This window comes from Tyto alba, unplaced genomic scaffold, assembly GCF_018691265.1.
Source record: "Tyto alba isolate M040663 unplaced genomic scaffold, T.alba_DEE_v4.0 Super-Scaffold_30, whole genome shotgun sequence".
In the NCBI taxonomy this organism is placed as follows: Eukaryota; Metazoa; Chordata; class Aves; order Strigiformes; family Tytonidae; genus Tyto; species Tyto alba.
The window spans coordinates 1,070,973-1,098,694 of record NW_024881305.1 but is presented as its reverse complement, the minus strand read 5'-3'; the positions used below and the strand labels follow the sequence as shown (position 1 = coordinate 1,098,694).

At 61.2% G+C, this 27,722-nt stretch overlaps 1 protein-coding gene across 4 annotated transcripts; it reads right to left on the bottom strand.

Annotated features, from left to right (window-relative positions):
- Positions 1–653: 653 nt before the first annotated feature.
- SYT2 (synaptotagmin 2) lies at positions 654–27,562 on the bottom strand. 4 transcript variants are annotated; one of them, XM_042800140.1, is made up of 10 exons: positions 27,455–27,562; positions 27,406–27,418; positions 9,515–9,697; positions 9,201–9,370; positions 7,610–7,726; positions 7,212–7,379; positions 6,878–7,045; positions 6,374–6,491; positions 5,445–5,578; positions 654–4,754 (listed from the first exon to the last, which is right to left on the bottom strand). In XM_042800140.1, the coding sequence occupies exons 3-10, from the start codon at positions 9,678–9,680 to the stop codon at positions 4,548–4,550; spliced, it is 1,248 nt and encodes a 415-aa protein (XP_042656074.1). In that variant the 5' UTR covers positions 9,681–9,697; positions 27,406–27,418; positions 27,455–27,562; the 3' UTR covers positions 654–4,547. The 4 variants fall into 4 exon arrangements, with proteins under 4 accessions (XP_042656074.1, XP_042656072.1, XP_042656073.1 ...); XM_042800138.1 differs by having other exon boundaries at positions 27,406–27,562; XM_042800139.1 differs by lacking the exon at positions 27,455–27,562 and having other exon boundaries at positions 27,387–27,433.
- Between the last annotated feature and the right edge of the window lie 160 nt (positions 27,563–27,722).

The window sequence follows — 27,722 nt, the reverse complement described above, 5'->3', positions numbered from 1 at the left end:
CTCAGGGAGAGCTCAGACGCAGGAGCTGTGGATGCCTGTCCCTAAAACCCCCCGCCCGTGGGGGAGGACGACGGGAGAGGGTCCCGTCTGACACCTCTGAACCCCAGCGGGGTTCAGGCCCATCTCCCCCCGTGGTGTCAAGCCCTGTATTTGCTCAGGAGCTTGGTCAGGACAAACCTGGAGCAAAGCCCCGGGCGCTGGTGCCACATCTTGGAGCCTTTGTCCCAAGTGGGGTTGCTAGAAACCTCTGCCTGTTCCGGTCTTCAGAGGCGATTACTGCAACTCGAGCTCTTCCCCTTGGGGTTTGGGGCATCCAGTGCCTCTGCAAAGCAGGGCAGGACCCGAACGTGAATATATGGACCAAGCTGTATGTGTTGGGGGAGAAGAATTTAGTGGGGACCTTCGAAGTCTTCCCACCTGCACCCCACGTCTGGGCCAACCGTGCTCTGCTGGGGCACCAGAGCTCCAGGCTGCCTGGAGACATCCACACCATGGGTGTGAGGATGCTCGTGTTTGGGGGGGACCTGGGCCCTCATGGGATTCCCCTCGCACCCCCACGCCTCCATCAGCCCTGGGCTCACAGCCCTGGGACCTGCCCCCCACCACAGACACCCCACACAGCCCCCGCAGCAAGACCAGAAGGGAACCGGGGCTCCTTTCAGCTCGTTTCTTTAATAAGGAGACAGATATCATTACAAAATAACCATTTAACGATAAGAGACGGAAACAACAGAGTCCACACGAGAGGAAGGGGCTTTAAAAGCAGCTTCCCGCCGGAGCCGAGTGCTGCGGGGGCCGGGACGGGGCAGAGCGGGGCCCTTCACTCCAGGATCGGCCGGAGCCTGGGACTCCCAAAGGAGCTGGCTCCTCCCTCCCAGGTTTTGGGGGAAAAAAGGAAAAGAAAGCCGAGCTTGTTGCCAAGCCTCGTGGATTCGCTTCCTTTTAACCCCACGAGACCAAAGCTGAGCATCTCCGTGGCACAACTGGGTTTGCACCGCGGCGCAGCCGGGAGAGGGGAACGCCAGCTCTTGTCTGCAAAACCGGAACGACCCAACCCAGACACAGCAGAAATAACCCAAATCGCCCCAAAAAGCCTTTTCACCACCAGACCTTTGCCGCATCCCAGCTTTTCCACTGTAGAAATGCCACCAGCAGGTCGGGCCCAGCATCTGTGCCCAGCGCCGCCCCGTCCCCTCACCTGGCGCGACGGTGGCATCCGTGGGCACCAGCGCGGCGGCTGGTGCAGTTCAGCCTGGCAGCCCGGCTCCAGCGCTGAGCCCCGCGAAACCGGGGGGGAAGGGGGGGGGAGTGGGGGACGGGGAGGGGGGGAACGAACGACGGTGGACACATGGGGGAAGGGGGTCCCGGCTCACCTGTGGGCCCACCCCCGGCGGGGTCCCGGCACACCGTGGTCTAATATGGCTTCTAAAGTTGCTCTGACAGTGGAACACACCAACACGACACAGGACACCGAAGCCACGATGTTGCCGCTACCCGGCCACGGTATAAATGCGACGACAAGATACAGGAACGAGACACAGATGGAAGTCACGGCTGCGTCAGTGACGGCTCACCCTCCGCTGGCGGGCCTGGCTTGGCATGCTTTGCTTCTTGGCATTATTTTCTTCTTTTACATGATTTTTTAAAATTTTTTTTATTTTTTTTATTTGTGGGGGAAAATAATCAGGGCAGTGGAGGGCACTCGAGCAATGAGTTTTGTTCGTTGCCATCTCTGCCTCGCTGGAGGAAGGCGGTGGGGACGGAGGTGCCGGCGGCGGCGAGCGGTGGGGCAGAGCGTGCAGCGCCGCGCTCGGCGGTAACCATGCTGCTACTGCTGTGTGGCTGCATCTCATGCACTGTTCATGGTATATACAGCTATGTCTCCATATATTTTTAACTACACACAACTAAGTGGGGGGGGGGGGGGGAGCGGGGGGTCAGAGGCAGCGCAGATGGCTTTAATATGTGGGCTATTTTTCCCGTTTTTATTTAAAAAAAAAAGATATATATGTATTAAAGTCACAGTCTCCCCCCCCCACCCCAAGGCTTAAAGAGTCCGAGTGGAAACCAGCCAGGTGGGACCTCTGCCCCTGGTGAGGCCCCAGCTGATGTGGTGGATCTGGGGGGCGTGGGGGGCACCCATGGGGGTGTACACACGAGGGCGTGCACATCTGTGTGTGCACAAGCATGCGTGCACCCCCTCTGCCTGCTTTCTGAGGAAAGCTGCGGGGCCGTGCACACTCACTGACTGCCAACAGGGGGGGTTTAGTGCTCTTTCCAATTCCTTCTTTTTAACCCATTTCCACATACGGCAAACGCCCCCCCCCACCCCCCACCCCAGTGACCAGATGGACCCCAAAATGAGACTGTTTCAAGAGCCCAAATCCTGCCAGTGCCCCAGCCGAGGAACATCAGCCACTCCCAACTCCCCGTTAATTAAAAGCACCCCAAGATTTCTTCTCCCTTTGGCTACATGAGCAGGGCAGGACCTTGTTTGCTGACACTGGCACGTCCGTTAGGAAAAGGGACTAATTAAAGCTGGAGATGGGCCCGTGGGATCACTCGCTCTGTGGCCCACGAAGCAGCCAAGGTGGCGGTGGAAGTGGCCTTTGGGGGTCTCCAGTCCAACCCCCCCACACACACACACACACCGCAGCCTGGCTAACCGAGCCCTGAACCTCCCCCAGGGACAGAGACATCCCTCCCTGGGGACCTGTCCCAGCGCTGCACATCCTGCCGGGGGAAGGGGTTTGTCCCCGTGTCCAACCTGAATCCCTTGAGCTGTGGCTGCCACCAAGTTTTCCATCACCTCCCCACCTCCAGCTGGGGCCGAGATGCCCTTTGGGCAGCGGGGGCTGCAGGATGCTGTCGAAGCATCCGACAGCACTGGAGCAAGCTCAGTTTTGGCACTTTGTCCCCGGCCTTGGGGCGCCCTGCATTGAGGTCCCAGCCCAGGTGTTGGACCCCAGAACAGTGTCCCCGATGCCTGGGACATCCCCGGCTGCACGCTGGAGCTCTGCTTCTCCACTGCAAGCCCCCCTCGCTGAAGATGCAACACCGCTCACTGCTTAACTGTGCCAAAACACCACAAAACCGAGTCCAGGAAAGCAAAATGCAGCAAGGAGCACGAGGCTGCTGGCGAGTCGGAGCTGGGACAGGGACAGCAGCTCACATCAGTGCTCCATTACAGACTGGGCTGAACTGGGCAGGGCTGCTGGACCCTCTCCCAGATGCAGGGAACAACACTGGCTTTCCAGCTCAGGGACTTGGTCCTGGCTTGTCCCATGGTAGGAGAGGTGGCCCGGAGAAGCTCTTGCCCACTGTCAGGAACATGGATATGGCTTATAGCCCCGAGGCGAGCGGGACAGGGTGGGTTCAGCAGCCGGCAGCCCAGTGGGGAGCAGCAGCTCACGGGGGTCAGGGGCTTTGGTCCCTTGCTGCCCATGGGCTCACACTCACCCTCCCCACCTGCATCGTGGTGGGGGGATGTGGTGGGGGGGGGCCAGAGCTGCCCGTAGCCCCCCAGCTGCACCAAGGTGGTGCTGGGGTGCCCACGGCGGAGCCGAGCCCCGGGGACACGCAATGGCCTTTGGGGAAGCACCTGGTACCGCTCGAGGGGCTGCCCCCCCCCGCCCCCTATTTGGAGACGTCTCAGCGTAAGCCTGCCTTGTGAAAGCATCCTGATACACAGGTGTCAGCCAAGCATGGAGGGACACACACGCAGATCACTCAGCTTGGCCCCTGAGGTGGTGGTGGGCTGTGCTGCGCTGCCGTTCCATGCACATCCCACCATGTGTCTCCTCAGAGCAGACCCCCCCCCAGTACTCCCCGTGCTCAGACCGGCCCCCGCGGCTCCAGCTGCAACGCCGAAGGCTCAGCACCCCACCACCACGCCGGCCGCAGCGGGGACTGTGGTCCCTGCAAACCTTTGCCCAGAAGAAACCAAACCTGGAGCTGGTTGGGGACACTTGGCCATCCTTGGCCCGAAACCACAGCTTTCACCCTTCCCAGACAGAGGGAGGCAGAGCAGGAGGGGGAGGCACCTGGGTTCTCCTGCACAGGGTCTTCTCCACCACGTTGATGTCCACGCAGCTGTTCATGCCCCAAGCAAGCACAGTGGGTCTGGTCACCTCGCGCTCTCAAGCTCCAGTATCACCTCTGTGCAACGTTCAGTGGTTCCCCACGTGAGCCCGAGGGAAGGACGGCAGCAGTGATGCTGCGGGTTGGTGACACGGCCACCGGGGAAGGTCCCGGGCGTGACGGTGGCTTTGCACCTGGAAGGGATGGTGGGCGGAGGCGATGGGACATGCAGCAGAAGGGAGCAATGCTGAAGAACGAAAAGAACCATCCGTGTTTTTAACCTCTTCCCCTGGAAGCTATTGGGACTGTCTGGAAACCCTTCCACAGCCACCAAAGGGTATTTCAGCTTAAAACAGAACAAAAAAAAAAAAAAAAAACAAAACCAAAGGTTGCGTAACTGAGGTATCAGTAGCTCTGGGTCGCTTCAACTGTCCGCAGTGCCATGCCGCGCTGGCCGGCAGATCTTCCTATTTGTTTTTCCCGAGAGCTGCATCTACTTCTTCCTCTGGCTTCAGCGAGTGCCACTGGGCGATGGGCCGCCGGGGGTTGGCCAGCATGTCAGACCAGTGCCGCAGCTCTGTGCCAGTGGCGTTGCAGCCCGTGAAGATCTTGCCGATGGCTTCGTTCTTCCCCAGCTTGTCGTAGTCCAGCACTGTGATCACCACCTGCACTTTCTATGGGGAGATACCTTCTTCAGAGGGGCAGAAAGGCACAGCAGCCGTGACTGCTCCACAGCCTACGTGCTGCCCCCAGCCCTGCTGAGCCCTGCTGGGGCCCGTTTTGGAGCAGCGTGCCCTCTGTGCCCATTGCCTCCTCCGCTTCCTTCCCCAAGGATCCCAGGGCTGAAGAGCCACAGTGGGGGCCCAGCTCATCCTGACGTGACCACCTGAGAAAGGTCACCAAGGGGTGGTGTGGGGCTGGGCAGGAGCTGTGGGCTACAGGGCTTGGACGGGGCTGGGCTGGGGCGATGGGCACGTGCAGGGGCTAGGGCAGGGCATGGACGAGCAGAGGGCACCTACCAATGGTCTAAAATGCCCCTAGGACCACTGAGGGGTCCCTGCTATGCCTGCCGTGAGCACTATAGGACCAGGTGCAGAGGAAATCCCTATTCCAGCTGTGATCTGGGTTGGGGTTGCATCTCCCGTGGGTGCTGCTCAGCCTCCCACCCCTGCCCCTGCACCAGCTGCCTTCAGCATCAGGCCAGACCCAGGTTGGGACTGGATGTATTCCAGGGGTAACCAGACCAGGAGCTTGGCAGGAGCTGCTCAGGCTGCTGAGAAGGCTGGGATGTTGGCTCAGGCAGCTGCGGGACTTCTCCCATTGGCCCCACCCTGCCTCCCTCCCAGAGAAGTCATCGGACAAACCTGTATCTGCTCAAAGGGGATCTCAAAGCTGAAAGACTCATTGAAGTAGGGGTTCAAGGTCTTCTTCTTGACTGTGGTCTTCTTCTTCTTCAACCTCTTGCCATTCTGCAGCAGGTGGATCTTCACGTAGGGATCTGTGGGGACAGGAGGGTGCATCAGTCAAGGCTGAGATGCCCAGTGGACACCATCAGCCTGGCCTCAGGAGAAGTCTCAGCCCAGGATGAGGTACACCATTGGGTAAAAAGACCTCCACAAGTGAAGGTGCTCTGATGTTTGTGGGTGGAAGCCAAAGCCAAAATATTTGGGCTGGAGAGGATTCATGGGAGCAACTGGCTAAGGGATGGAGCTCTTCTGCATCCTGTAGGTCCCCTTGTAGGAGGGCTGGGGACGGTGGAGTGACACTGGTGGGTGCTGGCCTGTCACCCCCATTTCTGGAGCAGGACAGCCCAGCAATAAAGCTGAACCCTTCCGGCCATGTAGGTACTGCTCTTCTCCTGGTTAAGGCAAGTCTAGAGAGAAATGAGGACTCCTGGGCAGAGAGCTCAGCCGTCGGATGAAGTTGGGAAAACTCTTCTAGCATAAACCATGCTGTTGACTGAGGTTCTTGGTCCCAAGTCAAGGAGGAGAAGGACCAGGAGCCGATGGCAGAGGAGCATTTTCAATACCCATGTCCTACAGCATCCTGACCCTGGACAGAGTGGCAGACCAAATTCACTATGTCTTTCCTAACAGTCAGGGGTCTCATCCCACCCCATCTCCCCTCACCCCAGAGCCAGACCTTGGGCTCCCTCTGATGCAGGACGTGCCAGGCACTAGACAGGGCTTCCCCGAGCCCTGCCAGACTGATGGCCCCAGTGTCCTTCCCCAGCAAAGGATGCTGAGAGCCCCACAGCAGAATGGGAGGAGGATGCCCACAAGCTGACACCCACCTGAGAGACCCCCAACATCCATCTTCTTTAGGTTCTTCGCCTCCAGGATGCAGACAGTGAGTTTCCCAGCTGTGGGCACGTACCGGAGGGAGATGCAGATATCTCCTAGCTTCTCTGGCTGCCGAGTGGAGCAGGGAGCAGATATCACAGTCGTGCCAGTGCATCATCCCTCAGTGTTGGGACACGGTCCTGCATGCAGCCCCCACCCCCAATCCTGCTCAACCTTCAGTGCTGGCACCCTGTGCACCAGCACAGCACTCAAGCTTATGCTCTTTACTTTTGTTATAGAAAAGCTTTTGCATGGGGGAACAATGGGGGCAGATCCTGCCCAGCTCTCATGGCCAAGACATGCATGATGTTCAGGTGGGACCGCACAGCAATCGCCATCCTGTGCACTGTGAGCTGGCCCAGAAGGCAGAGCTTGCCCCATGGACACCCCACATCTCAACCCCATTGGCCCAGGGTCTCAGCGGGCTGAGGAGCTCACACCAGTCCTGCTCTCACCTCCTCCTTCTCGCCACTCTGCAGGTCTCGCCACTCCTCAATGGGCTGGCCCAGGTCCACCGTGTTCATGGGCACCTTCACCTCGCCGATGATGTCGTGCTTGGAGAAGCGATCAAAGTCATAGATGGCCATCACCAGCGTCTTCCCACCCAGTTCCTGGTATGGGACCTGCACAAAGAGGGCCACCAACCAGGCTGGTCATGGGCTCAGAGGAGCCCAGGCCAGGACCGCCTGCTCCCAGCAGTGAGAGTCAGCATACGGAACCAGCACAAGGTCAAGGGGAAAGATGGGAGTGGGAGATGAGGTCCTACGTTGTGGGTAGGAAGGGGCCCACCTTAAAGGTGAAGGTCTCATTGAAGGCAGGGTTAAGTGTCTTCTTCTGCACTTTGGTCTCGTACTTTTTCTTCTTGTCAGGGAGCAGGAACACTTTGACGTATGGGTCCGAGGTGCCACCCATGTCCAAAGCCGGCAGTTCGGCGGCTTGGAGGATCCCCACTGTCAGCTGGAGCGGGGAGAGGTGTGTCTTCAGCGAGACGGCCCAGCTCCACGCTGAAGATGCCCAGGGCTCATCTCCAGTCCAGCGTGGGGCAGGACTCCCCATGGCACAGCACCCAGCCGCCCCTTCCCTCCTGCACCACCCAGGTCCAACAGGGAGACTTCTCCTCTCAAATACCCACCCGGGGCAAGCCCCACTCCCCCAACTCCTCAGCTGAGCCCCAGCCCCTCCATCACCTGGTTTGCCTGGAAATCATAGTCCAGCGAGAACTGCAACTTGCCCAGGTTCTCCGGCTCCTTCTCCTCCTCCTCACCTTCCCCCTCCGTCAGCCCCATCTCTGCGTCATCGTCGTCCTGTTGGTCCTACAGTGGCAGCCGAGGTGCTTGGCTCAGCAGCAGGGTCCCAGCCCCACATCCCCCATCCCCACTGAGGACCTCTGGCAGCCCAACCCCACAGGCATCTCAACGCCCGGGTTCTCCCCATCAGGGGAAAGGAGATCCCATGCTGGGGACAAAAAGCACCGATAGAGCAGCCCTGGGGTAGCACCGGCTCTTCCCACAACCATGCAGCTGCCTGGGAGCCCCCGGTGCTGGTGCAGCTGAGATGGCACAGGGTGGGCTGCCTCGGGGTGCTGGGACACAGGCTCAGCTCCGGTGGAGAGAAGTTTGGATCTCGCAGGCAGCGGCTGCATGCAAGCAAACTACTGCAAATGGTGCAGGGATACTCCACACCCCCCCCCAACCCCTGTTTGGGAGAGCACGACAGCCAGTGCTATGGGCTTAACAGGGCCATTTCCAGGTTTTATTAGCTTAGTAATAGAGATATAACCTAATTCTAAGGCAAAGCCACCCCCCTCCCTGGTCCATGGGATGGTAGCCCCAGCTCCTTCTCACCTCTCTGCTGTGTCCCCACATCCCCCATCCCACCCTGGAAGCAGACAGTGGAGAAGGAGGCTCCTGGTGGCACCTACCGTGAAGGGCATCCCAGGATGGAGAGGTGACACAGACAGGGCAGCAGGGAGGGAGGACAGCGAGAGCACCGGGAGGGAAGAGAGCCATGTTACAGAGAGCATCGACAGGGGACCCACAGCAAGGTGGGGAATCAGGGGTTGTACAGCCCTGCCAAGCCCCAGGGAAGGGCAGCCCTCGCCCTCCACTGGGGAATCCCACCCCCCATCTCCCACCACCACGGGGACGTGCAGGCAGGCAGGTATGATGGAGCATCTCCACCCAGCGCTCACCTCTCCAGCCCTGCCTGCACGCCCCTGGTGCCCATGTGGCTCTGAAGAGCAGGAATGGACCCCCAAAACCTCCCACCTCCTCCGAACGGCCCTGGGTCAGGGCCACTGAAAATGGCTGGGGTCGCCCCAAGCCAGCTGGTACCAAACCTCCCTCCTGCTGCCCCCCAGGACGGGGGGGATGGCCCCAGCTCTGCTCCACGCACCTGCCTCTTGAGCACGGGCTTTCTGGGGACCCCAAAGTGATGGGCATTTTGGCCTAGTGGCCTGCTCCTCTGGGCTAAAGGCACAGCTCAGTGAAACGAGGGCAACTCGGAGGAAGAGACACGATGGATTGAAGTAATATTTGCTGGGACAGGTGGAGCATTGGCAGGTTCAGGCCAGCTTGAGCCTGGTCCCATCTGGGCCACCGGGCACGGGTGCTGCTGTCTCAGCTCCAGGCTCATGCCTGCACTGTCCCACCCCAGGGTCCTGGAGGCTCCATCCCTCCCTGCTGCCCGCGCTGAGTGCCCCGACACAGTCTGTAACTCAACCGGAGGGATCGCCTTTTCCCACCGAGGACAAGGCCAAGCATTCCAGAAGGACATCACCTGGTTGCCCGACTTCATGTCCTTCATGTTCATGGCGTTCTTCATGCCTTTGCCCTTCTCCTTCTTGTTCTTCTTCTTCTTGCAGCAGCACTTCTTGCAGATGCAGAAGCAGCAGGTGAGGATGAGGAGCCCAGCTACCACCGCGATGGCGATGAGGGCCCAGGGCGGCACTGAGGGCAAAAGCCAGTGTCATGGTCAGCCCCACAGCTCCCCCCTCAGCCACCCCACCACCTGGGGCCACACGCTGCACTGGGACCAGAGCGGTGGTGGGGTCGTGAGGAGGGTAATATCTGGAAATGGAGGCAGCTACTCACAGGGAATCTTGTTGAGCTCATTCATGAACTTGTCCCTCAGCTTGGTGAACATGTCCTCCTTGCTCTCTCCTGGCCCCGTGGCCTCGGTGGAGTTCTCCATCGTGGTCATGGATATCGTGGTAGCCGTGGCCTCCGGGGCCATCATGGACGCTTGCTTGAACGTCATGGTGAGTCAGGAGCTCCCTAAAACACGTTGACTTGGTAGTCACACAGGTGCCTGCTGTCCCCCACTCCTCCCCATGCCCAAGCTCTGTCCTCAAGCAGCCACCTGCACCGAAGCCAACATCTGCACTGACAGCAGGACTGCAACAGGGCGCGTGATCTTCTGCTAGAGAGGCACAGACTCAGTGGTTACGAGAGGCCAAACACCTGGATTCCCTCACAAGCAGTGGGAAGCCCATTGACCCCCAGTTTTCCTGGCCCTTGACATCTCCAAATCCACCGGGAGCATCACCCAGGACTGCAACAACGCTGGTGCCAGCTCAGCATCTCCCAGCTACATCAGGGACACTCCTTAGGGTGGATGGTTCACCTGGCGAGGCCCCATGGGGTGAGGGAAGGGGTGTTCGCATCCCCCGGAGTGACAGGAGAGGTTAGTTTGGACAAAGCCAGCCCCCCCCCCACCTCATTCTTTTCTCAGGCAGGGACCCAGGCATCTGGCACCCGCAGACCCAACACATGGCAGCAGCCAGACCTCGTGTTATGCAGGGACCCGGTGCTGGCGTGGGACCCTCAGGACTTGCTCCCAGCCCTGGGAGAACTTCCAAGGGTGGGAACAGGAGAACAGTAGCATGTTGCTCTTATTCCAGCCCCAGAGAGCTTTTGCAGGACAGATTCTGAGGCCGGAGGAAAGCAGGGAAAAGCTGGCTCTGCACAGCCGTGGAGGGCTCGGCGACCCTTTCACCATGTCACAGGTACCGTGTCCTGGGTGGCTCGAGGCTCCTGTCCACCTCCCAGCCCCGCAGAGCCCAGCTCCCTCGCCCAGCCCTGCTCCCTGACAGGACCCAGGGAAGGTGCTTGGGTCACTGCCAGGGCTGCAGCACAGCCTGGGGTGCTCACACCCCCCGCCCCAGTCCTGCAAGGTCTGAAGCACCCCCCAAAGATGGGGATACCCAACCCACGGTCTTGCAAATGTGACATTTACTCCTGCAAATATGGTACAATGTGCCTTCTCAACCCAGCTCTGGACCCCAAGTGCCTCTCTGACCCCAGCAGAAGGCAAGCTTGCAGAGGGAAGATCAGAGCAGGGAAGAGCCAAGGGAATTAACAGTGCCAGTGGGTTTAAGGAGAATAAAAGGCTATCCAGTGGGGGATGCAAACAGTCAAGCAGGATTGCAGATAAAGGAGTTTCTGGGGACATGTAATCTCTGTCATGGGGGAAACCCCCTTTCCTGCATCTCTTCTCCCAGCTCGGTGAAGCCTCCTCATGCGGAGCACCATCCCCCAGGGCCAGTTGCTCCTCCGTCCTTCCCACAGCAGCAGAAAAGGAGCATTCTCACCTCAAAAAGTCAGCCAGAAAAACCTGGGGCATGTTCCTGCCCTGAAACGGCGCTGCCACGCTGCCTCCAGCTGCCTCCTGGGTGACTCATGCACCGAGTTACCCAGCACCCAGCTCTGCACCCAGACACCTTCCTCCTGCGCCCCAGCTCCTGGGGGTGCAGGGGGGGACGGCAGCGGTGGGGGCTGGGGGGCAAGCCTTCACAAAATGAAATGGGCTAATTAAAACTCCCAGCCTAACCAGGTCCCTGCCACAAGCCCAGGCTTTGCCAACCCAACATCTGTGCTTAGAAAAAGCTACAGACACCACCAGCAGGGTTGAGGTTTCCCAGGCTGCCAACAGCATCTGGTTGACTTAAAACCAGGCTGGTGGCAGGTCTTGATCCTTGGGGGAAGGTCCCCAGCCTCCCACCAGACTCCCCAGTGCTCTGGCACTGGGAGTTGCGCTGGGCTGCAGCATCACCCCTCCCCGCAGCATCCCGGTGCCATGGGCTAGCTGGGAGCATCACCTCTCGTTTCATCCTTCATCCCTTCCAACAGCAGCATTTGCAGTGGGAATGCAAATAAGCAAGGGAAACAGAAAAGCATCCGTCACTAGTGCTGCTGGGAGCAGCAGGACCCTCCAGGCAGCTGCGTAGGGGACAGGGTGGCTGGGGGAATCCCTTTTCCAGCTCACGGGTGGGTTCACCCTCTCCCCACACCCATCCCTGTGTGCAGCAAGCTGGGTGACATCCCAAACCAGGAGCAAAACCTAGCATGTTCTCCTTTACGATCAGCATCTTGGAGGCAGAGCTGCTGGGATCCACCCCAGCCAAGCAGAGGAAAGAGCTGCAGTAAATAACATTTCTGCAGGTTGGGAGCTTGGGGGGATATTTTTTATCTGGTTTGGGTGGTTTTTTTCAGTCTTTCCTGGATTTTGAAATCCTGCATGTCTTTTCCACAGCCACACATAGCAGAAACTCACTTTAAAAGTGCAAGGAGTGACTCTCAGTGGTGCAGTTTGCCTGCAGTGGGCACAAAACACCTATTTATTGTAAATGCACCAATTACCATAAATCGGAGGCCAAATAGCAACAGCAAAGGCAACACTCAGCTGGAAAACATTCCGGGTGCCCATTGCAGATGTTTTCTTGTGAGCCCATGCCACCCTTGAGCATCCCCGAGAGCTGCTCAAATAGCCAGACCCTGCAGTCAAACAGCTACGGGATGCACCAATGACTCCTTTTTCCCATGTTTTTAATGAGCTCGGTATCTTCCTGATGCCACAAAAGTCTCATGAAAGGCAGGAGGCAAGACAAGTAAACCCCAAAGACACGGTTTTGGTTGAGCTTGCACTTTAGAGGACCTGGACCAGGAATCTTGCTGCTTGAAGGTATCAACCTGAAACTTGGTCAGGACACATTAGTGCTAATGGTCCAGAAAATGCCACCCCCAGGTGAGTCCCACAGCCCCTGTCCCCCCGTGCTGGGATCAGTGCTCACACACACACAGCACAGCAGGGACAGATGGAGACACGTCCTTGTCACACAGGGCATGAAGATGGTTGGATGAGACCAGCCAAGACACCAACATCTCAGCACCTTCCCAGAGGCTCTTGCAAGCCTCTCAGTTTTTTCTTGCAGTCACCTCCATGTCCCAGCCCCAAAGGTCTTGGGCGGATGGTGGGATCTAGTCCTGCTCTGGGCCCATGGTGGATGAAGGACTTTGACGGCATCAGAAGGGATTCGTGCGGGGGTGACTCACCTTGGCTGGGTGCATTCTGCAGCGCAGCCAAGGGGGATGCTCATGGCTGTCTCTGTGGTGGGCGCCAGGTCCCCAGACGCCACTGCAGGGTCCCTCCACCCAAGGCAACATCAGATCCCTGCCTGACCTCAAGCCTCATGTGCAAGACATAATGCAGAAGACACAACCACTGAGGTCCTGGACTTCAGGAGCATCCCACCTCCCCAGCCTGCAGCTCTGAGACCAGCACAGTTACCGGCTTCTCCTGTGGATGTCTGTGGAGGTCAGCCTGCTTGGACCTGTTCCGCATTGAAGCCTGCCAAACATGCTGAGCATCTAAAAGGCTCTTCATGCTCTACCAGCTCCTTCTCCTGCCCTTGGACCTCGGACACAGACACCTTCATGCCCCATGGAGTGGCTGCAACCACCACAAACACCAGAATCAGCATCACACAGCCATGACATGGCAGCCAACTCCCCACAACTTGGCAGCAGATCACACTGGGGGGACTGGGGCAAGATGCTGAGAGTGCCCCACAGCCACCACGTCCTGCTCCAGGGTGAACTGGGAGCTGCTGTATTTAACCCCCCCACTTCGCTGAGGGTTATTTAATGTAATAAAACTTTCCAGTGGCTGAGGACACCCGGCCTTCTTTCATTTTTTGTTTGCTGGAGTCACCGTGGGTGCCAAAAGCTCGACACCCCAGGGGCCAGAGGGCACTGGGCAGCACTGGGAGCTGCAGGTATCCTTGCAAGCAGGCCAGCTGGGAAGAAGAGGTTGGAGTGGAGCCCCTTTTTATGGGGTGATGGAGATGGGGACAGGATGCTGCGCCACAGCCAGCAGCTGCCCACAGCCCTGCTACGATCTCACAGCTGCTTTTCATCCCATAAACCCACCCCCTTGGACGGGGTTTTTAGCCCACTCGCAGTGGCCGGACCATTTCCAAGCAGGGCTTTTCCTGCAAGGAAAAACAACATTGAGGGTTGGTTTGTTTGTTTTTTTTGTTTTCCCCATCACACCTCCTGCAAACTGGGGTTTGCTAGGAGGAAAGCAAAGCTGGCGGAGGAGCTGCAGGCCGGCGAGCAGCTGCTGCCTGGAGCAGCCTGGAGGCTTTCCAGCTCGCTGCAGGGGAGGCAGCGTTTTTGCAACACTGGCTCCCCGGCCTGACCTGTATTTTTGTGCAAACGGCAATCTCGGCCGGAGCGGGCCGGGGCGAGCTCTGCAGGCAGCAGGCTGGGGGAAGAAGGAGGAGGAGGCCGGGCAGGGCTGAGCACCCACGGTGGGGGCTGCTGCCCCCCGCCCCCAGCACCCAGAGCCGCGGGGCTGTGCCCCTCTCCTGCCCTACAGCAGCCGGGCTCGGCCCCCCCCAGGTTTGGGGCAGGTTGAGCCCTGGCTCAGACACAGGGCGGGGGAATTGGGGGGTGTCCTGGCCACCGACGCCCTGAAAGCACCCATGGGTGCGCAGCAGGGGCTGAGGGTGCAAAGCAAGGGTGCCAGCGGGGCGGGGGGACCCCAAGGGAGCGCCCTGCCGCAACACAGCCCGTGGCACCAGCTCTGCAACCAAACGCGGCACAGGGCGGCCAGCACCCAGCGGGGAGCACCGGGACGAGCCCCCCCACCACCACCACCACCAGCACCCCCCGTCCCGGGGCACCCAGCGCCCCGCTGCCCGCCGGGGTGCTGGGGCTCCCCGCGCCGCGGGCCGGGGGCTGCGGCAGCCCCGCTGCAGCGCTCTGCAGCACGGCAAGGCACAGCCTGCGGTCGCGACGCTGCGACTGAGCTGCTGCGGTCGCGACGCCGCTCACACCCCACTGCACACCCCCCGCCGGGCCCGGCGGGGGTGGGGGTACACACGCGTGTGCAAGGGCTTGGGCATGGGGAGGGAGGCGAACGCTGGTGCAGTGGGCATGAGCCTGTGCACGTGTGCAGGAGTGCCCGGGGTGTGCGTGCATGGCTGCAGATGTGCTTGTGCACAGCGTGTGTGCGCCCGTCTGTGCGCATGTGCAAGTGTTTGTGCGTGGGATATGCACGCATGGGTGAGGGTATGCCCACTTTGGCAAGTGCTGGTGCAGTGTGCAAGCCGGTGTGTGCAAGTGGTCGTGTGCAGGATGTGAATGTGTGTGTAAGTGCTTGTGCACAGGCAGTGCATGCACGTGTGTGCACGTGCTGACGTGCGTGCACGTGGCCATACACATGTATGAGCACATCTGCTTACGGCTGTGTTGGGGTGCAAGCACTCGTGCACGCGTGCAGCACTTCTGTGGCTCTGGAAGCACCTTTGCACATGGGTGCGCTTGCACTCACATGCGCGTGTGCTTGCCACTGCCTGCAGTCTGTGCAAGAGCTTGCACGCACAGCCTCTGCGTGCCAGCTGTGCACAGCTGCTCGTGGGTCACGTTTGCACGTGTGTGCATGAGTGTGCACACGCGTGCATGCTGCTGGAAGAGACGGGTGCTTAACGTGCGGCGCACCCGTGCATTTGTGTGCGGGCACGAGCACATGTAACATGCACTTACTGTGCAGAGCCCCGCACGCTGTGGGGGGCACCGAGGCGGTGGGTGTCCCCCTCGCAGTGCTGCCACAAGCAGCTGCTGATTGAATTCTGGCAACAAGGAAAAACCCTCCCAGCAGGCGTGGGAGTCGCGGGCAGCGGCGGGGGGGGGGGGCGCGGGGCTGGGGGGGCTGCAGGCAGCGTCAGGCCTCGCTGTCGTGGCTATTTTTTAACAGGGTGAGCTAATTAGCATCACTAATTGCTCCGTCAGCTACCCCAGCAGCCTGTGCTCTCCCTCCTTGCAGTGCTCAGCAGGTGCTGGCAGAGCTGAGGACTGGGGGAAACTGAGGCACGGGAGAGGCTCGGGGAGGCAGGCTCATGGAGCTGCTTGTTGCTGCCTGCCCCTGCCATGGGGCCTGATCCTGCCTCCAGAGTGAGGGGGCCAAGCTTTGAACCTTTTTCCCCCTCCTGCGTGGGGGTTGGACTGGGCGGTGTGGGGCAGTGTGTGAGGTGCCGTGGGGCAATGCCATGGGGGGGCAGCCTGGGCGGGTTGGGGACAGCCAGGGTGCAGCGTGTGGGGCAGAGCATCCTTGGGCATGTCCCCTTGCTGGCAGGTCCCCGTCCCCACTCTGCCACTGCCTCACTGGGTGTCCTTGGTCACATCCCCTGTCCACAGCCACACGGTACAGCTACGAGTGGGGCAGCCCAACGCCTTGGCTGCAGGTGCAGAGCCCAGCCCAGGGCAGGTGCCCGGGCAGAAGGGCCTGTCCCAGCACCCTGTCCCCGTCTCAGTACCCTGCCCCTGCCCGATGCCGGGCCGGGCCATCCTGGTGCTGCTGGGAGAGCGTTGGGGCGGCCGTGCGGTGCGGGGGGCCTCGGCTGGCAGCACTGCAATGCAGTCCTGCTCGGGCTCAGCTTGCTTTTTTTTTTTCCCTTCTTTTGCAATTTTTTTTTTTTTTCCTTCTCTCCCTTTTGCAAGTTGCGGCAGCCGCTGGTGAGGGGCTGGGCAGCCAGAGCCCCCCGGGGTGGAAGTGGAAAGGGAGCTCAGCCCCCCGCTACCCCCACTGCACCCTCAAACACAGCTCAGCCCCCCATGCCGAGGGCATTCACTGGGATTCCCTCCAGTGCTTGAAGCTTCCTCTTTAATCCTCCACTGGTTTGGAGCTGTCCCCCCTGCTGCCCTCTGCCATCCCTCTGCCAAGACCCCAGTGTCTTAAGGACATAAATAAATAAAAAGGCTTATAAATAACCATTTCTATCACTCCTTGGCCCAAGAACAAGTGTGGGTTAAGGCATCAGTAATAAATACCAGCTGAGGAGTGTGCTGCCTGGGGCCCCCTCCTGCCCTGCTAACTCCTGGGGACCCCCCCAGCCCCTTCCCAGGGAACAGCACCCATCAGGAGATGCTCGTGGATATGGCAGGACCAACCCCACATGCTCCAAACCAGCCGGGCGCTCCCCACAGAGCAGGTCAGGGTGGGCTTCCCCCAAGCAGCTGCTGTGGAGACCACACGTGCCAGCTGGGGGGCAGGACCCCCCACAGCGCATCACCCATGCACCCAAATTACACTGCCCCTGAGGCACGTTGTCCCTGCAGCCCCCCCGAGCGCCGCCCCCAGGACCCCTGTGCATTATCCTGCACCCCACACCACCTCGCTCTGTACCCTCCTGAACCCCACGGTGCATGATGCTGAACCCCCGCAACCCATCACCCACACAGTGCATTTCCCCCCCAGAGCCCCTCCTAACGCATCCCCCCCTGCACTCCTGGTTGCCTCATCCTGCACCCTGCAGTGCAGTACCCCAAAGCCACCACTGCAGCACCCCCACATCCCATGACATTATCCTGTGCCCGGTTCTGCAGCTTCCCAGACCCCCTAACACACCACCCTGACCCCCCCCAATGTACGCTCTTGCACAACGCATCACCCCCAGACCCCCTAACACATCCCCCCTGCACCCCATGGTGTGTTACCCTGTACCTCCCGATGCATTGCCCCCCAGGTGGTGGCCCTCCAGCTGCAAACATCTGGCCTAGAAGTAATTAAAAAACGGGCTGGATTTTATTTGCTGGCAGCACCCAAGGTCTGGCAGGATGGAAATCCCAGGCTGGAGCCAGTGATCCCATCTCCATCAATCCCCGGGACATTTCCCGTATCAGGAAAAGCAGTTTTGACCCTGGAAAATCCTTTGCACAAGCCCTTCACCCCTCTTCCTCCTGAAAAAGGCTCCATCCCAGAGATACCCCCCCACCCCGGGCTGCTCAATCTGCAAGCCAAAAAAAGGGGGATTTGGGGTTTTCCCAGTGATGGGCCCTTCGGCAGAGCAATGCAGGTACCCCCTACCCCGGCAGAGGCTCCTCTGCCTCCACACCCACCAACAGGACAGGACGGATGGAGAGGGGAGATTATAGGGGAGAATTCATCCGTGGGGGTGGGGGCTTTGGGAGACCACGCAGGGAGAAGTGGGGTCTGTGAACAAGTAACAAGGGGTACCCATTACTTGTTCTAGCAAATCATCCCTGCTGGGTTATGAAAGCAAGCTGCTAAAAATGGGGAAAACAGCAAGGTTTGCACTATCTTAAAGAAAAAAAAAAAAAAAAGCATTTGACCACCATGATTGCCCATCCGGGGTCCTCAGGACCCCTCTCCTCCGCCACCGCGCTCCTGCCCTCCTCAGCCAAGATGTTGCATGAAGAACCAGACCTGGAAGGGAACGTGGGGATGCACGGAAGGACCGGGATGCCACTGGCCACAGCAGCACCCAGGCAAGCTCAGCACTCCCCGGCGGGGTGGGGGATTTGGGGGGATCCAGGGGCTGGAAACCTCCCCGCTCCTCTGCGGGGGCGGCTTTGGCAGCCGAAACCTCACCCCTCCGGGGAGGCGAAGCCCGCTGCGATGATGGAGGGCAGAAAGCAGCAACAAATCAAGATTAATGAGGCTGAGGCAGCAATTAGCGCTGGCAGCCACTGGCAGAGCGCCGGACTGGGCTGTGGGCTGGTGGGTAAGGGGGGGCCCAACCCCCAGATCTCCCATCCCAGGACGCTGGGTGCTGGTTTGTCCTGGGAAGACCCCAATGTGTGTGGGGGGGCTCGTTAGTTAACGAAGAGCGGCTGCCATCGTGGGCCCAGAACAATGAATTATTGCTCCTTTATGGGCTGGCAAAGCTGGGGGTGTGGCGCCCGTTAAGCCAGTGGGCTGTAAGCCATCCTGCTGGGATGGAGACGTGGGGACCCCCCCAGGCCTCCACAAATGCCAGCTTTGGGAGCTGACCCCAAAACCTGCGCCACCCCGTGCCAGTGCTTGGATGACCGGTAATGAGAATCCCAAACTGGGATTTTCAAGGGGGAGCCCCCTCCCAGCACAGTGTTGGCAGGAAGGCTGGGCACCACAGAGCCAGCACGCTCCTGTGATGCATCCCAGGATTTTGGGGCAGAGCTGAGATATCTGGCAGTGTCCCAGCCAGATCCTGATGCCAGCAGCTGTTTTGCTCCCAGGGACAGAAGCACAAGGGCTGGCAGGGGAGATCCCACCTCTGCCGGACCCGCTGGCACAATGCCTCTGCAACCCTTCAGCCTTTCACTCAAAACCCCCCAACACTCCTATCATTTGGGGACTGGCGCATTAAGAGTCAGACATAAAGGGGACATGCTGGGCCAGAGTTTCAGCTCACAGCAGTGAGATAGGAGAGTCTAATTAAGGCAAAAACATGACTTGGCTTCTAATGGTCATTTAATTAACAGAGAATTTCTGGCAAGGGATGTAGGGAGGCATGGGGAGACAGAGGGATCAGGGAGGAGGGAGGGGAGTGGGAGCTGGGGAGGGGGCACTGCACGACCCCGGTGTGAAGGGGCTCTGCAACAACCCAGCGCAGCAAACCCTGGCCCCGTTCCCCTTCCTCAGCCCCAGCACAAATCTACAATTGCTGCATTAGCAGTGCTGGATCAGACCCTCCCTCAGCGGCAGCCCAGGCTGGCACGGCAGCTCCAAACGGCTCAGGGAGCGCTTTTCCCCGGGGACACCCCCACAGCCCACACCTCCTTCCTGATTTACACTGCTGAGGCCAAGGGGAGTTTCTGCTCCTCCAGCCCCGTGCATTTCAGGGAAGGATATTTATACTGGGCTGGGAAACAGGAGCCAGAGCAGCAAGGTGAAGGGGGTGTGATGGCACGAGGATGCTCTGGTAGCAGCAAGTGGTATCACGGGACATGAGCTGCCAAGACATTGCCCACTCAGAGACAAGCCCCCCTGCCCGAGTACGAGCAGGAGCCATCGGACAGACCCCCCCCAAGCTCTCTGGCCCCCACAGCCCCCAACAGCGCATCGCTGCCTGCCCGCCGAGGGAAACTAAGGCACAGCCCAGAGCAGCAGCGCCTTCGAAGAGGAGCTCCACAAGCAGGGCTGAGCCACATCATTCCTCCTCGCTCAGAGCCATGCTGGGACCCTGCTGCTCTGCCACTGCCTGGGCTAGTGACAGTCACCAGTGGCCACCCGGCCCCACGGTGCTGCCCACCGTCCTGCCGGCTGGGCTCCGGCAGCACCTCTGGGGGGACCAGAGCTGGCCTGCATCCGCCCTCCCCACCCAGCCACGCTCCGCGCACTGCTTCTCATCACCAGCCAGCACCCAGCTCGTCTAATTAAAAATAATGATGTGCTGGAGCATGGCAGCCCCAACCGCAAGCCCTTCCCCCAGGAGATGAGTAATTCGGGGGGGGGGGAGGCACTACACTGGTGCCTGTAAAAATTTGATGAGCTTCCCGGTCAGTGGCGAGCGTGTCTCCTGCACATCCTCACAGCCCTGCTCCGCCACAGGGTCACGCTCAGGGTGCCCACCCTCGCCCTGAGCTGGAGGCACGGGGGATAGACACTGCAAATATGGAACAGGGCCAGGGACTCCGTAACGAGCTCCTGCCTCACTGCCCCACATGCTGGGATCCGGGCTCCTCACTGTGGAGCCCCCGGCCTCGAGGACGAAGCCCCAGGCTCATGGGGGTGATCTTACAAAATAAAAAATTAAAAAATAAATCAAATGATGGGCTATTTTAGAGGCTGGCACTTGCCTTTGATAGAGGACCTGCTCCCATGTCACAGCGGCTGTGTTATTTACAGCAAACCCAAGAGATGTCTAACAGTTAAATGCAGTCTTAAAGGTAGCTTTCATTCATCATTCAGGTACCAGATAAATGGCTTCTGATCCTCCCCAGGCAAAACCACCGGCTCCTGCTGTCAGAAGGCTGTGCCAAGCACTGCTGCAGCTCCCACCAACCCGGCTGGACAGCTAGAAGTCAATGCACCCACAGGGCTGGGCGTGCAACGAGCTGGGGAGGGGGCGATCCCACCCTGCCCTCCCCGCTGCGCTTCCCAGCATCTCCCCCTGCAGCAGCATCACCCCAGCCCGGCGCCTGCCTGGCAGCCAGGCACCCCGCCAGGTACCGGGGTTCCCCTTGGTGCCCCCCCGCCCAAAGCACTGCACCCACCTGGGGCTGCTCACGGAGCTGCCGGGTTTGTCCCCCCCTGGGGACACCTCCCTGCACAGGGACCGCCGCTGGCACCCACCAGCGTCAGGGTGCCAGGCCAGGCAGCTCAGGGATTCTTCTGTGCCTTCGCCTCTAAAATCAGGACAGCACCGAGGTGAAACGGGGGGAGAGGCGAGTGACAGCACGCGATGCCTGTGCCTGCCTCAGCAGAAAGGGGGGGCCTGCAGCCGGGTGATCGAGCGCCTTGCCTGGCACCCATGGGTGCTGCTCTCCCCAAGCCCACCTTTCCCAGAGGGGTCAGACCCCAAATACCCCTTGCCACCAGCGTCACTGCTGCCCCGGCAGCAAAGGAAGGACAAGAGGAAGCTGAAACTGGGGCTGGTGCCAGGGCTCCCGCAGGAGCAGCTGCTCCCCACCGAGGCAGCCAGGGTTTCGGTGCCCACAGCGAAGGGGCCGGCGAGCACCTTCTCCCCTCTCCCAGCTACGGCTCTCGGCTTTCCACTTCCATGCAGCACTTGCTGCAATGCTTTGGAGACCCCACAGAAGGCAGCCACCTTGCTAATTAGCTGGGAAGCAAACGACAGATCGCGCCAAGGTACCTGCTTATACAGCCGTGGAACTCAGCACCGGCAAAGGTCAAGGTCCCTCTCACACCGAGTACAGCAGGAGCAGCCCCCGGCCCCTCCAACCCCTGGTGTGGTGGCACAAGCGTGATCCTGTGCCGACGAGGGGACGGGCCACCCGCATCCCTCCTACCCCGGGGAGGCTGCAGGGGCTGCAGGCACCGCTCACCATCAGCACTTCGTCCCGAGGGTTTTGGCACGTGCCACGTGCTGCCCCAACCCCCGTGGAAAAGGCATCTGGAGTCCCCAGAGCCGAGGGGACACAGCCATCTCTGAGGACACCAGAGCATCCCATACGGCACTGGCCACCGCAGCTGAGCCCCAGCACACCGCCAGGCTCACCTCAACCACAGCCAGCGCAGGCAGCCCGCCCTCGGCACACAGAGTTGCAAATGGCCAAAAAAGCCTCCCAAAAAAAAAAGGAGACGGGTGCTGCCAGTGCCCAGCCTGCTCCCTTGCACCAGTGATGCTGTGGGGGCTGTGCCTTGCTCTGCCAGTGAGACCAGAGCAACTAAATAGGGCAACAGAAGGTGATGGGCTGAATTATTCTGGCACTTCGAAGGCACCACATGGCTGAGAGCGCCCGAATCCTGCCCACCTGGGTCAGCACTGCTCTGCCTGCAACACTGCCCTGCTGCCGGCACTCCCCGGCGATGGCCCCGTGCAACAGCAATGGCTCCTGATCAGTGTGGGGGGAGAAAAAAGAAGCCAGATAAGCTTCTGGGGAAGAGCCAGAACCTGCTCCAGGAGAGGGCTGAAATGAGGCAGATCAATTGGAGATGGGAGACAGGGGAGTGCACGTCCTGTGCTGCTCCCAAGATAAACAAACAACAGGCTAAACAAGCAGATGCCAGCCACGAGGTTCCATTTCCAGGGTTGAGGCCCCATGTGCCCAGTGAGATCTCCAAAGCACCCAGCCAAGCACGGGGTGGTGATGGGATGGTGTTAGAAATCCAGAAAACTGGCTCCTGCCCCCAGGGAGCCCCCAGCGATGCTCAACCTTCAGCAGCTCCCGCCTCCCTGCCAGCCAGGGCTCAGTCCCTGGACACCAGCTGCCTCCGGGGGTGATGCTGGTGGCTCCTTGCCCAGATCCAAGGCACAGAGAGCCCTGGAGGCAGAGTATGGCCCTGCATCCCGGGGCCACCTGCCCTGGTGGCATTTGGGGTGAGAAAGGGGACGGCGGAGGCACGACGATGATGGCATCAGTGGGGACGCGGCACCATGCCAGCCCAGGGGGATTTAATTGTGGCATGAAGTACCACCAAGGACAGGACACCAGGAACTGACTCCCACAAATAAACCTTCTGCAGATGGAGAAAAGCCACCATGAGAGCCGGGAGCCCAGCGTGGGTGGTGGGCAAGGCCCCCCCATACATCACAGGGGGGTCCCTCTGCTCCTCCCTGGCCCCTCCAAGCTGCATCCCTACGTTGCTCCAGGTGTTTTGGGGTCACGAGCGGAACGGCACACGCTTTTGGGGCCGCACAGAGGAACTGCACTGCCGGCGCACCCCGGGGAAGGTTATTCCCCCCTTGGAATAATGCAGAGGGCCCAGCTGCCTGGGGAGCTGCAAAGCATCCCAGCTCCCGGTGTCCGGCTGGGCTGGCGCTGGCAGCCACCATCCTTTCCAGGGGTCCCCGCAGCCAGGGCCACCAGACCGGGAGAGTCTCCATCCAGCTCTCCCGCAGCACAAACCGGCGGCTGAGCCTGGCACGGCCACACCGCAGCTCACTGCGGCACAAGGCAGCGGCTGCGCCAGGCTGCTGGCAGCAACGCAGGGCTCGCGCGCGGGCAGCAGCGGGCACACGCCGGCACCTTCGCCCCAGGCACTAACCCCGCTCTCCCCAGGCTTCAGTCCCAGCAGAAAACCCCGTAACTCCCCTGGGAGCAGAGTGAGACAGCATCAGAGCCCTGCAGGGCATCCACGTGCTTCTAAATGCGTGCACGGTTCTGAAATTCGGGGTTGTTTTCCTCTGCTCGAGGCCCACAGGAGCAGCAGTGCCACCTCCGGGATCCCCAGTCCCAGCAGCCGGGTCACAGCACGGCCCTGGGGACATCCCGTGTCCTGCAGGAGAGGGCAGGAAGCGTCTCCCCCGGCCTGCCGCGACCTCGCTGAGCAGTTTGAAGGCTGGTCCCAGCTCCGGGGGGGGGGGTTGGCAGATTCACTTCGGTGTGAGGCACCACAGCAGGTCGATGGGCAGTGGGGAACACCTTGACCCACGCCAGCGCTGCCATAGCATCGGCTGCCAGATCAGCTCTGATGACCCCAAACCAGCCCAGCACATCTTGGGCATCCCCTCTGCCCATCCTCGTGGCTTCAGCCCAGCCCTGGAGCAGCTCCCCAGGCCCCCCAGCAGTGGGAACAATCCCCCAGACCACCCCCAGCTCGGCGCAGGCTCAGACGGCCTCAGGGGTTGGACATGCCCGAGCACAGCACCACATCTGCCGCCAGCACCCACCTGCACCTCATGCCACAAGTACCTGCTTTGCTCCCAGCTTCCCCACAGCCCCTGGGGATGCACCAGCCCAAAGCCTGCATCTGCTGTGCCCTTGCGGGGCTGGGAAGAGCCGGAGAGCAAAAGCCACCCCAGATTAAATAAAACACGCCAGATTTCCTTAAGATGCACGACATGAAGGATGCCCCAACAGCACCAGGAGCCCCTTCCAGGCAGATGGGGCTGCAGATGTCCAGCTGCTGGTGGTCAGCAGTGATGGATCCAGTGCAGTCAGACAACTGACTGTGCTGGGGGAGTGGGGTGCGGGGCCAGACAGCAGGAATTTGGCACAGCCCAGCACTGCTGCACATGCTGCCAGAGCCAGCTGTGGTTCCTCCCTCCCAGAGCCCCGGCACAGGGGCTGTGGCACCAGCAGAGCCACAGCGGGGTGACAGGGAGCTCTGCCAGCCCCTGACCAGCAGCAAAATCCAGTGGCACCACGAGTCCTCCTCCAGGCACTGGAGCAGATTAAACATCACTTGACTTCCAGCACACGGGGAGCAATGGGGCAGGTGTCCCTGCTGCGATGTGGCAGCCCCCAAGCGCGGGGGGGGACACTGGGATCCCACACCCCAGGGCTGGCAGGGATGGGCCGGGGCCAGCACTGTGCCCGGCTGTAGGATTACACCAGTATGGGGCATCTCGGATTCCAGCCGCATGCTGCCTAATTTACGGTTTAATTAATAAATGGGGAATTATGCCGAGTTTATCCAATACTTTTAGACGCGTGATGTTATCAAAATCCCATTACTGATGAAGGAAGGCATGAGGAGCAAAATTAGCTTTGGCATCTGAAACACTTCAGTCGATGCGATAACACAATTATTAGGGCTAATAATCAAACAGCACTTTGGGGAACGCGGGCTCTGGCGGGAGCTGAGCTGAGGGCAGCCACAGCCCGGCACAGGAACGAGCCAGGAAGCAGCCAGGCTCTCACCCGGGAGAGAAAGGCCGACTGCAGCCAAGGGCAAAAGCATTTTGCCAGACTGCACTTACTGGCGTCTCCGGATATTGGCACAGGCAAAGCGCCGGCAGTCGCCGGGCTGAGGAGAAGCACAGCCAGGCACAGCGCCGAGCTCCACTGCCGGGGGTAGGGAGGAAAAAAATAGAAGGTTTGAAAACCAGCAGGCACTGGGTCCCACCTATTTGCTTCAGGCATCCATCCTGCTGGAGGACATTGTGGCTGCTGGCTCGCAGCTCTCCTGCGCAGCCCGGAGCAGAAGAAACTCCAGTCGTAATTAGGAGCTGCAGTCATCCGGCTCCCGGAGCTGGGACTTTGCCAGAACCACCCTGAGCTGGAGGAAGGGCCTGCTCCTCCTCAGGGGGTGAGCAGGAGTCCCGGCTTCACTTCGGTGGCCGGTAGCTCAAGCCCAGTGGCCGTGCCCAGGGCTCACTGGGCAGGAGGCAGCTCCCCCGGGAGCAGCCGGCAGCAAACGCTCCCGCTGCGCCACCCCCACGCGCCCGGCGGGCACGGCTTTGCGCGGGCGACGCGCCGGCAGAAAGGCAACCCCCTTCCCCAACCACAGATATATGGATATACACACGTATATCTAAGGATATACTCGTGTGTCCTCCCTGCTCCCGTGACCCCAGGCTGCGCCGGGCGCCGCGTGGCAGAGGGGTGCAGAGCCAGGGCTGCCGGCAGCAATGCAGTGCAGCCGATGCTGGCTCTCTGCTGCTGCTACCGCCGGGCTAACAGGCGGCGAGGGACGTGTCCTTGCCCTGCCGAAATGGGGGCACTGGGGCTTTGGGCCGGCTCCCAGCAAACGGGGCACTAGCGCCGGCCGTGAGGCACTGGGAGGGAGAGGTGGGCTTTTGCTGGGTAATTGGGCAAGGTCAGACCCGTTTTCTGCGCTTCACCTAGATGCAAGAAGGGGACAGAGCATCGTTCCGAGAGGGTTTGGGGGTTTGAGGGGGCAGTGGGGTGTTTTGCTGGATTTGTGCTCTTCCCAAGCAGCACAGGTGATGTCCTGCTGCCACTGCTGGCCTTAATGACCTTGGGTGCATCACCTTCCCGGCACCCCGCCGCTTCCGTGGCACACAGACAAGCCACGCTTCTTCCTACCAAGACACTACGGCCAAAAGCACCCGAGCGCAGCAAAGGCGCAGAGCACCGGCTGCCCCGAGGGTGCCCCGGGGCTCCGGCAGCCCCCGGCAGCGCGCAGCCAAGGCGCTGCGCTAGCGAGGGATAATGCAGCAGGCAGGAGACGACTCCTGCCGGTGGCTGCGCTTTCGTACAGCGTGCACAGGAGTGACATAGCTGCAGCAGCACCTCGGCGCACAATAAATGAGAGCCTCCGCTCCAGGACTGAAGTTTTCACTGCTGCAGAGCAGGCGGGGAGTCCTTCAGCGCCCTGCGGCTGCCACAGCACGGGGGGGGGGGGGGACGGACTTTGCTGCTGGACACCTTGCAGCAGGTGACATCCTGCAGTGGGTGACACCCCGCAGCACCCGCTGCCCCAGCCACTCTCACCTGGAAGGCAGGAGAGCACTGCACCGAGGAGCGCTCAGTGCAGAGGGACACACAGAAGGCACCTGGCATAGTTGGGGACCACGAAATGACGTGTGACACCGGCGCGTGTGTCCCCTTCCCCGTGCCACAGCCACCTTGCCATACTGCCTGTCCCCTGCACAGCTCTTTCAGGATCACTCCCACCCCTCTTTAAAAGTAGGCTGCAGGGGAGCAGCGAGGTGCTGCTCCGACGCAGCCGTGGGTGCAAAGGCTGCAGCACCCCGACGCTGACGCCCCCAGCTCTGGGGTGAGCCCCTCCTCACCGCTGCACCCCGACAGCATGCAGCGAGCGCGCAAGAAGTGAAGGAGGGTCCCAGAGCTTGCTACAACCACGGCGGGGAAATTCAGAGCGGGGAAGGGACTGGCTGGAGCTGGCTCCTGGCCAGGCCACTACGGAGAAGCCACCGGTGCAGCGGGGCCTGCGGCCGCCCACGACCACGGCCACGCCGCTTCCACTGGTTTCCAGCAGCGGGGCACGTCCCCCGCACTGCACCGGGGACAGCCCTGCGCCCCACGCCACCCCCCCCACCCCCCCACAGCTAGAACCCCAAGGGCACCCGCGGTCGGATGCGGAGCTGGAGCATTCCCCGGCGCCCAGAGGACACCTCTGACCCGGCGGCTCGGCTCTGCACCCCGGGGTGTCCCCGCACCTCCGGGGTGGGGGGGTAGGGGTGTCCCACGCCCCTGAGTGCCCCCCGCCAGCTCCGCAGCCTCCTGCACCAGTGGCTGCACCCACCTCCATCCCCCCGGGCTCTGTCCCCAGTTGCCTTCGGGGCGCACCACCCCACGGGGCAGCCCCGGGGCGCCGGGAACCGTGGTCCGGGAGGGGACCCCGCGGAAAGCACCGGCCCCGGCCCCGGGACACGGCGGGGAGGTCGCCAGAGAGCGGGTCAGCCCGGGGCAACCGCCGCGTCCACCCCGGCCAGGACACGATCGCAGCGCGGGCAGCGGCCCCCGGGACGGGCTGGGCGGGAGCGCGGGCGACCCCCGTCCCGCAGAGCCCGCACCGCTGCGGCAGCGGCGGGAAACTTCGGCGGGAGTGCGCGGGGACGCTCGCCGGGCGGGCGGACACTCACCGGGCGGGCGGACCCTCCTCACCGGGCGGACCCTCCTCACCGGACGGACCCTCCTCACCGGGCGGGCGGGCGGCGGGACCGGCGCGGCGCTGCGGCAGCCCCGGCCCCTCCGGGCTCGCGTGCGGCGGCTCCGCGCAGCTCCGCCCACCGCCGCGAGGCCCCGCCCACAGACCTGGCCCCGGCCCCGCCCCCCGCGGCTCATGCGGGCGCGGCCCCGCCCCCATGGGGGGGGGGTCTCCTCGCCTCCCCCATCCCCCCCCCCCCCCCCCAACATCGGGGGTCACCTCGCCCCGGGACCCCCTCCCGCACCGATGACC